General features: G+C 47.4%; 1 protein-coding gene across 1 annotated transcript in view; it reads left to right on the top strand.

The window, feature by feature from the left end:
- Positions 1 to 288: 288 nt before the first annotated feature.
- The window catches only part of LOC124787473 (fibrous sheath CABYR-binding protein-like), an 86,381-nt gene continuing 76,119 nt past the window's right edge, over positions 289 to 10,550 (top strand). Inside the window, exon 1 of the mRNA XM_047254342.1 lies at positions 289 to 2,082. Within this exon, the coding sequence (XP_047110298.1) occupies positions 388 to 2,082 (1,695 nt within the window). The 5' untranslated portion in view covers positions 289 to 387. The remainder of the gene's footprint in view (positions 2,083 to 10,550) is intronic.

Genomic DNA, 10,550 nt, shown 5'->3' with positions numbered 1-10,550 from the left:
AAGCGCTCTCCCACCTGCGAGATCTTCCGCTCACTTCTGTTTCCGGCACACACAGCTTGTCTACTAGTCGAGAATACTTAATGTAGGGAGGCGGGGAGGGGGAGCTCGGGGAGACCTGTCGGCCGTGTGCAAGGACAGTGCGGAACTGCTCTCGGAAACTAGTCCGCTTGTTTACACGGCGGCGCGAGGTTACGTCAGCAGGTGGCGCGTGTGTGCGGCAGCACTGGGCGTGCGCCACTGCTCCCCCTACCCCCTCCCCCGTCTGGGCCCCGCCGAGCCGCGGCCCGCCGCCTCAGTCGCACGCCGGACACACAGACACTCTCTCCGACAACAAACAATACCGTCTCGCGTCGCAAAGACGCACCCGTCTGCACCTAACCGCTGTTGATGCGGACGCTCAGGCAGATACTAGCCGGATTCGTACCACCGCGCATCAGGAAGCGTCTACACATGGAGAGTCGCAGCAGTAAGCCGCCGAGGGGCACTAACAGGCCGTCCTCGCCCGACAGCGAGGGCACGTCGGAGTCTTCGGCGGCGCCCAAGTCCAAAAGCAAGTTCGGCGCGTTCAGGACGAGCCTGAAGGAGGTGGGGCAGCGCGTTGGGGGCCGGGGAAAGCCCGCGGACCCGGAAGCGGCCGCCGTCAAAGCCAAGGAGAAGGACAGGAAGAAAGTGAAGAAGCTGGAGAAGAGCAAGAGCAAGGCGAGCAAGAGGGAGGGCAGCGCGGAAGAGAGTCCGGCGGCCGACGGGGCAGAGGCGACGCCGTCGCCGGCCAAGACTGCGCGCACGAGCAAGGCGTCGACGCTGGTGCGCAAGCTGAGCATCGGCAGGTACAAGGGCGGCGACGGCGGCAAGAACTCGAAGACGCCGACGCCGGAGGCTTCGCCGAGCGCGTCGTCGGCGTCGAGCAGCCGGCAGGCGCCGGACGGAGAGGACCTGAGCAGCCCCGGGACGCCGCCCACTCCGCCCGTCCGCCAACCGGAACCGCCGCTGCCGCCCGACGCTGACCAATCGGGTGAGGCGGCGGCTGACGGCGAGGGACCCGTTACGGAACCGCGCGCCGCTGCCGACCCGCTGCCCACTGCGCCCGAAGCCGCCGCTACAGCTGCGGAACTCGTGCAGGAGATCATCTGGAACCTGACGCCGGAACCCGCTGCCGATCCTCCGGCGCCACCGCAGCAGCAGCAGCAGAGTGAGCCCGCCGCGAAGGACGGCGGTGCAGCCGAAGCGGAGCCGAAAGCGGCCGACGTCGCGGACCTGCGCGCTCCGCCGCTAGTAGCCAGTGTGTCGGCGACCGTGCGCGACGTAGCTGCGCGCCAGGCAGATCCGCTCGAAAGCGAACACGAGGAGGAGCTGGACCAGTTCGGCGAAGTGGAGAGCGAAGCAGCGCAGACCGAGAGCGGGCGGGTGACGCCGGCAGCCGAGAGCGCAGTTTCTGCTCCGCCAGTCCAGAGCTCCAGTGAAGACACGATCGAGCAGAGGGTAGAGGAAATAGAGCAACAACCTTCCGCGTCGCCACAGCCCGAACAGGAAACGCCGCTAGAAGCCGCAGAGGAGAAACCGCAACCGCCCCAGCCGCAGGACTCGTCTGCAGAGGGCTCCGAGCACGGCGACGTCACTGTGGTACAGCCGGAGCAGCAGACAGAGCAGGAGGCGCAACCGGCGGCTAGCGACTCTGAGGCGGAGGATTCCACGGGGGACATGTCGCAGAGGAGGAACCGCAAGCGACAGTCGGGCGCGGCTGCGGCGTCGGCGTTGTCGCCGGGGGCGGCCGACGGCCCGGACGCCCTGCCGGACTCGCCGCTGCCGTCGCTCAAGGCGGAGCTGGCCACGGCGGCGGACAAGGAGCGGCAGCAGCGCGAGAGCGACGCCTCGGACACCTTCCTGGACGCAGAGAGGGCGGACGGAGCGCTGCACAATGGCACGGGCGACGAAGAGTTCGCACAGGCGGAGGACGAGCGAGGGAGTCTTCTGGACGCCACCAGCACCAGCATCGGCGACGCCATAGCCGAGGCGCGTTCTAAGCTCACTGAGAGCCTGGGGGCCGCAGCAGCTGCCGCCTCGCAGCAGCCGCCCTCGCCCGCGGTAAGATTCGAACCCGCTACCCTCTACGAACTGTTGATTAGCGATTCTGCCTTCTGTCATACATGTATGGATGAGATCGTTTCCGCAGCTTTCCAGCTGATTTTTGCACACAGAATTTTCTTTGGGCTAGGGGATGAAGGATGTTTCCGTCGACTGTTCTATTTCAGGATTAAAGTGGTGAATCCACCTTTTGTCCATTGTGACATACCTTGCAAGAATGCACTCTTCATCCGCATCAAATCTCGAGTCCTACCTGAATAAGAGCCGGTTTCTGGTAAGTGTCATAGCACCCCACACCCCGTCCCCTGTACCACTACCGCTCCCAAAAACTTAGTCGTAACAATGCGTACAAAAATCTTTTACGTTTTCTCCATATTTAATACTTTAGATGTAAACCCTGCTTTGTAACTACTTGCCATTCCTGATTTAGTTATGAATTAGTCGTAGGCCCAACATGTAACTTGGTTAAAAGTGACCAAATGAACAAGGTATATTAAGAAACGCTGTCTACATTACTAAGACTAACCCGGCTCATGCTTAACAGTCCCAGTTGTAGCCTCCTTATATAATGGCTTCGAGGCCACTAGAACTTAATGTTTTTCGTAATTCACCGTTGTCACATTCTACTCATTAAGAGCTTTAATATTACGTTAAAGGTGTAACTGGAAAGTTAGTTAGAAACTATTGAGACAGCGTAGCTCATTATGCTTAAATTACACCTATTAGCGACTTCTAACTGTAAAAAACTTTAAGACCTTTCCTAAGCTTAGTAGGTTACGTGGTTGTAAAACATTCAACACATTTAGTAATTTGTAATCGCATCTGACGCTTCTTGTACATGGCAATTAAATTCTTCAAAGAATCAGGTTTAAATATTACATCTTACGTAAATCTCACTCGTGCATACAGTGTAGACCAACTGAGAAACACGTGAGGTGGGAGAGCAACCATATCTCTTATCCAATTCAGAGTATTGTATACACACTTGCAATCGTGCACTTTCAGTATCGACGGAAGGGTTCGTATTACGTAATCTAGGTATAGCCAGAAAGCCTTTATAATAGATGTTTCAAAATGTTTGAGGTTGCGCGATGACTTACCTAAACTTTCAACTAACGTACATCAGTTTTCACCACCTGATGGAACAAATTACGGAAGTTTCGAAATATTGCGCACAAATATGTAGCCACCCCGTGTCCTAAATGTAAGGCAAGAAAGATAGCTATCTTAGACACATCACGCATGGAGTTTGTATCAACTGCTCACGATTCCAGACGTAATACAGTTCAGAATGAGATCACATCGAGCAAGTCTTCACTCATTTCGAGGCATCAGTTTCCAGACTATATGGAGCAGGCGAAGTATACAAAATTCGGGTAAAATAGGACCAGTAGCAAAATCTTTAGTCTTAAAGATACTGTACAGCTCATAGCAGAATAGCTTGGTGTAGTAAAGACTCTTGTTACAAGAGTATGGTGTGAAAGTTTCAGATGTTTATTAATGTTACAAGCTAAGGGATGTGCACCATTGAAAAATCGGCATATCTGAATATTTGTATGTTGAATGACCGTTGTCACTGTCACATTGCATTAAAAGTATAAACTGCGTAAGATGCTCCAGCGTCTCTGAATGTTAGCAAATGTCAAAAAAAGAAAACATGTCGACAAAGGTAAAGGGAAATTTTTCCTGAATAGCGATTAAGCAACTACAAAGCTGTGAGTCATCGCTGTTAGAGAAGGCTCTCTTGAAGTTCGTTGCTTTGAGCGTTTGTCTTGCAAAGCTATTTACTAAAAGTTGAGTATGTACAGTTTTCATGGACTGCTTTAGCTGTAAGGCTGATATAAGGGAGATCGAAGATGGTGCCATACCCGTTCTATATTCCGCGTTTCAAAGTTTCTAATATTTGTGAGCTTTAATCAGTCTTAATAAGTTGTTGGTTCCAGTCACAGTCCACGACTTGTTTCTGCAATAGCTGTTTCTAAGTATAGGAGATTGGATCAATGCGTTGTCGAGGTTATAGCATCTTTGCTGAATAAATTGATGAAAAGCTCTGGCAGTTTTGAGATCCCACGACGTTTCGACGGGTTCTGGCGAAGTAGCGTATTGCAAAAGTAATATCTGCCAATCAACTGTTTCTATAGTGTTCTATGGGGAATGTTTAAATTAACACTGGCTGTTTTCTTCCCTGTGTTGAAAACAAGGTGGACACGTAACCACTTATCTTCCTCCCGTCACTCAAAACGGACCCATTTAGCTTCCGGGTTACCAGGTTTACAATTTTGCCACGCAGTTTCTGAAAGTTCGTAATTCGGAGTACCGGGTAACGAGTTAGTGGGGATACGAAACTTAGCTCCGCTGCAATAATGCACTATTTGCCTTAAATGATTCTTTAACAGATGATTCCTACTTGGGCTCCGGCATATCGGTTCGTATTGTCACGGAACAGGTTAATGAAGGGGCAACTGGCGGGGTGTGCTCGGACGTGGGCGGGGGCGGGGGTGTCTGTGCCGGTGCGTGTTACGTAAGCAGCGGTGGGTGCGTCGCGCCTCGTTACGTAAAGCGGCGCGGAGCGGCCCACACCGCTGGAGGCTCTAGCGCAGGCCGGCAACGCTTCCAGCTCCAGCGAGGCGCAACCCTGCTGTCCGTAGACGCCCACGCAGCTCGCGCTAGGGCCAAAGCCGCTATGGGCCACCGCTCTCCGCTCCAAGTACGTAGCTGCAAGCGTTTGCCTCTGGAGCAGCACAAGCAAGTGCTTACACCTACCCCGCCACCCGTAGCTGCGTTCCCTCTAGCGCGCACCCACTCAAGTATCTACTACATTCTGCAGACGCACTCGTCTGAATTAACTTCAGAGCTTCATAGAAATCGTAATTCTCCTAGCTGAAACATCCTTTAGAAGCCTACAGTCTCTACAGACTTACATTCTCCAGCGCTTCACTGACGCTTTACTAGCTTAGAATTCTGCAGCGAGATCCAAAATAGATTAGTGCCCTTTAACACACATCTTACTCTCGATAGAATGAAAATTGGACTAGTTATTTTGCTTCCACCATTACCGCTACTTTGCCCGTAAGCTGATCACGTAAACTTGAACATCCTCGCAGCTGTGCGCGTTTCAAAATCAGAAGATACTAGAATTGTCAAAATACGTGACTACGAAGACAAAAGTGGATTCTTGTGAATAGAGGGTTCAAAGAGGTAATTACCGTGAGGTCCAGATTGAAAGCTAATTTAGGACGTTGGTCAGTTATATAACCTTCCGTGCTGAGACTGTCTCACGTAACCTGGACACGCCCAACGCCCTAAACGAACTTCGATAGAAGATTTATGAGATAGTACTTCGAAGTGAGAGTTGACATTAGCAGAATAGTGCAGGACAGTCTCGTTTTGACTACGCATCGGTGTGAAGTTAATGCTTGGAAGACTTACCTGAATAGGCTGCTGTGCTTTAAATGGTTTTGATACTTACTTCATGGTGCAGGCAAAATGCTCGTTCTTGCGTTTTCTAAATAGGACGATAACCTAAACCCTGTGCTACTGCATGTTAAGAGTTCTCGTGTCTGTTCTGTCAATTTTTTTCCAAATAGTAGTAGTCATAGACCGCCTGTACATTTCAATTTAGTGACGTGATTGAAACTGCGCTGTACAAAGATGCCCAAATTTTTAGTTCGTTTGGTGATAGTTTTGAGATTAGTTTCACAAAAAATGATGGTATGGAATCTTTCCACGAGCCATGAAATAATGGCATTCTAAATCGCAGTTTTTTAATAGTTAGAAAGAAGTTGAATGTTACTCATGCATCAAACTTGTAACTCTGCATAATTACCTAAATACATATCTACACTAATGTGGAGGTTACTTCCCTTGTATATTTCTCGCCTTAGTTTTCAGATATCTACCCACTGGCTACGGAAGTCGTCGGTAATCATCAGCGCTCAAGAGTTTGTGAATAACAGGGAAGAATAATTTTTCGCCGTGTTATTTCACTACGTTGACTGAGGATGTTTCTTCAGATAGTTTATTAGTGCTCATAAACTGCTAGAAAATGTGCACTGTTTCATCGAATAACGATAAGTCCTGGTATTAGCGACTGCGTAGCGAGTCTGGCAAGTGGAAGATGTAAGAGCTTTGCCCTACTGGGCAACAAAGTGAAGAGTTCGCTCTTAGATACTTCTGATAGCTGATTCCTGGTGTAATAGTTCCTAAGTCACTTTTCGGTTCAGAGCTGAACCGATCAAAGCGTCCGTGTATCTCCCATTTGATTTCCATGGAATCTGAAGACTGACCTTCAACTAGTGACCACATGAAACGCAAAGCTCGTGAGGGCTTCGCGGGAGAAGTTAAACCAGTGTCGCGTAGGGGCAAAGAGTCTGACGTACAGGTAGGGATAGATACTAGAAGCTGATAGGGCGTGGCCTTCCACAGCACCTGTTGCTGCTGGCGCGTCCACTCAGTGTTCAGTGTCCTGTGCAGCTCCGTCCCAACAGCGTTGCGATGGCGCCTACACCGGAGAGGCTCTCTGAGGTTAGCGTTTGCGCTATCATGTAGCACGACTGCAGATATTATACAAAGTAACGCTAGTACTATCCAGAACGGCCTTTTTTTTTACATATAGTTCCTCGAATCTTCACATGCAACAGTCAGGCAAATGTATTTTGATAGGTAAATATTGCTGCATAGTGTCTACAGTTCGGGTGCTAGTGAAGTTCGATTTGATTACTGTGATTCAAAGTTATTAATTTTCGTCTTCTCGTACCTCTAAGGTTGGCTTTAACGTTCATGAAGTATGGGAATGCACACCGCCTTACATTGTGGTTTTCTCGTAGTATAGTATTGTGGAACTAAATTGTTAAATTGCGTGGACTAACATGAAATAAGACGTCAAAGCTAGTGAGCGCTGTCATCATAAAATGTTTGTCAAGGAAGATCATTTTATCAGTAAATTAGTCGTAGACGTTGGCAGAGTATTTAATTACTAAAGCTTAATGCGCATACCAGTAATGGTATTAATAATTTAAGTTCAGCGTTCTTCGAGAAAGCACTTTTGAATATACCGGGTCATCAAAAAGTCATTATAAATTTGAAAACTTAATAAACCACGGAATAATGTATATAGAGGTAAAAATTGACACACGCTTGGAATGACATGGGGTTTTATTAGAACCAAAAAAATTGCTATAAGCGTGAAAGATCTCTTGCGTGCGTCGTTTGGTGGTGATCGTGTGCTCAGCCACCACTTTCGTCATGCTTGGCCTCCCACGTCCCCAGACCACAGTCCGTGCGATTATTGGCTTGGGGGTTACCTGAAGTCGCCAAGTGTATCGTGATCGACCGACATCTCTAGGGATGCCGAAAGACAACATTCGACGGCAATGCCTCACCATAGCTCTGAACATGCTTTACAGTGCTGTTCACAACTTTATTCCTCGACTACAGATATTGTTGAGGAATGATGGTGGACATATTGAGCATTTCCTGTAAAGATCATCTTTGCTTTGTCTTACTTTGTTATGCTAATTATTGCTATTCTGATCAGATGAAGCGCCCTGTCAGACATTTTTGACCTTTTGTATTTTTTTGGTTCTAATAAAACCCCATGTCATTCCAAGCATGTGTGTAAATTTGTACCTCCATCTACACTATTCCGTGATTTATTCAGTTTTCAAATTTATACTGACTTTTTGATCACCCGGTATATTTTAAGGAACCCAAGGTCTCAACGTTGACTGTTCAAGTTGTATACATACCAACATTCCACTCAGTTTTGCTGCTACACCACTTGTACTTCTTGCATGTAGGTTTGTTGGACATTTAAAATTTGGTTGGATCAGTTGTCTGAACGTCTGGCCACAAAATTGTGGATACATGGAATCTTTTCACTGTTGCAGAGGTGGAGGCAACTGGCAACGTTTCGTAGCATAGAGATAACTATAGTCAAACGTACTGTGCTGGGCGTACACGTCCGTATGAGACAGTAATGCAATGTATTCAGGTTTAAAAATTTGTCACTTGCTACTACACATGGGTCCATCCGCAGTAACGGTTCTTACAGCATTAATACGTCAGACATCGAAAATTAAATTGTTGTAAGATTGTTACAGAAGCAGTTTCTTTAGAGGGACGAAGTATTTCAGTATAATCCATGAATTTGTTAATCTTACTCTTGAGTTCATGCAAGAGTATTTCTAAAATTTTGTATGCCGCCGTCGCTTAGTGCTCAGTTTAGCTGCTTATTTGGGAAAAACTTTTGTACGTCAGATAAGGTAAAATTTGCGCTTGCCCCAGAACGAGAGGATGGCAGCACGAAAGGTTGTGCTAAAGACTTCAGCGCGTGATTACCGGAGGCTTCCACTCACGTGATTTGCTACGGTCTCCAAAGAGTTGTCAACTAAGCGAATACAAAGTTGTACTCGTCTACTGTTGGCAGTAACGAAGCAGCTGCAGAACGGAAGAGCTTCAAAAGTTTTTTATCGATTGACCTCCAACTTACGGTTTGTGAGACAGGTCGCGGGAGCAACACAAGAAAACTGACATCCGGCAAGGGTGCGCAGTGTTGCTCAAATTGCGTGACTCAAGGGCTGGCTCCACGTCCTACTTTAACAATACGACGGTGCTTTCTCACGTGTTCTTACTTGGTCCGTGTCAGTGTGTAATGAAAATGCTTCATACACATTTTCTTTTCTGCACTGTTCATTAATGAAATAACGTAAAGATACGACAGGCTCTTGATGACAGTAACGAATCGCGTAGTTCCTTGAATGTGCTTAAAGTATCCGGTTATTCTAAATGAGGGTGCTTTACTGAAATCCAGTATTAATTTGCGATGGGGGTTTAGAAAAATTTCCAGCATAGAATGTCTTCACAATTATACCAGTGAATGTCTGGCATATACCGTGACCACATGTCACATGTGAAAATGTGATGTAAAACTGATTTTTTCTTAATTATTCCGTCCCCTGTGTTTAACTTTGGAGAGGATCGGTTTGTCAACATTAATTCAAGGGTTGTGGTATAGCAAGAGCTGCCAAGGCTACCCGTCATCCCCTCATAGCCGATAAACTCTTCCGCAGACCTACTACATTTACCACTCTTTGAAACTCCTACCCATCGCCATAGAGAACCAACACCTGTTGAAGTATGGCCCTAAATTTTCATGATAGATGAAGTGAAGTGTGTTAGTTAAAGACAGGCAACTCCATTCTTTTTAATGGCTGAGTGTCAAAGAATGATTTCTGGTTTCAAAATTTTTAATGAATATCTGATGGTTTAGAGGGTGAAAGGAACGCAGGGAACTGTCTACCAGACATTTATCCAGTTTAGATGATGTTCTTGGCTACAAAAGTGCACGTGCAGCTACTAGGAAGTAGTTTAGCTCTGCTGAGTACATTATGTTGATAACAAATTAACCTCAGCAAAGAGCTGGTTACGATTAACTTTCTCAGATTTATAACGGAAGCTATTAAAGAGCAATTGAAAGTTCCAGCAACTGACGTTTGTAAAGGTTTAAAGATGCGAGGGGTGGGGGCGTCGAAAAGTTTCTAATCTAACAAAAATGACAAATTTCATAATACCAATTTATTTTTAAACATAATACCCGTGTAGCCTACACTAATACACTTGCAGGCACGCTCAGATAACTTCTGCAAACCATTCAAATAAAAGGTCTTAGTCCAACCAAGTGTTCATTGCATCATTCCCAAATCTTCGTCCTTGGAGATCTTTTTAGGTTTGTCAAAAGTGTTCTGATATAGCAAAGTCTGGAGAATATGGCGGATGACGTAACAATGTGAACACGCAGTTACGCAGTTTAGTGTGGTGCGAGGCCTTCGTGCGCCGGTGCGTTGTTCTGACGCAAAAGAACTCCGTTCGCCATTTTTCCTCGCCTTTATTTCTCAAAAGTTGCAGGAGGGTGTAATATTATGCACTGATAGGTACGCCCTTTTGCAAGTAATCCACCATAGTTACCCCTTCTGCATCCGAGAAGACCGATGCCATTACCTTACCAGCTGATTTTTGCACCTAGAATTTTCTTTGGGCTAGGGGATGAAGGATGTTTCCATCGACTGTTCTGTTTCAGGATAAAAGTGGTGAATCCACCTTCTGTCCATTGTGACATACCTTGCAAGAATGCAGTCTTCATCCGCATCAAATTGGCCGGAGATTTCTATCACAGCACTTCACACGCTCCCGTCTCGATCTGCATTCAATTTCGAGACGCACCGAGATGACACATCGCGTTGCCAAAGTATCCCCCACGATTTCATGATCATGCCCATTGGAGATTCCAAATGTGCTTTCAGTGTGCTGCAACGTTGTCAATTGGCCACTGTTTCCTCAGTGGCAACGGTGACAGGCCTTCCGCTGCTTGACGCATCTTGCACTCTTTCTTCCACGTTTGAAGTCGGACACCCGCTTTTTCAAGCTTGCATAAGACGGTGCACTGTCCTCGAGTGTATTCAGCGTGTTCT

This window comes from Schistocerca piceifrons, chromosome 1 (assembly GCF_021461385.2).
Source record: "Schistocerca piceifrons isolate TAMUIC-IGC-003096 chromosome 1, iqSchPice1.1, whole genome shotgun sequence".
NCBI lineage: Eukaryota > Metazoa > Arthropoda > Insecta > Orthoptera > Acrididae > Schistocerca > Schistocerca piceifrons.
This window is presented reverse-complemented; position numbering and strand designations above follow the sequence as displayed.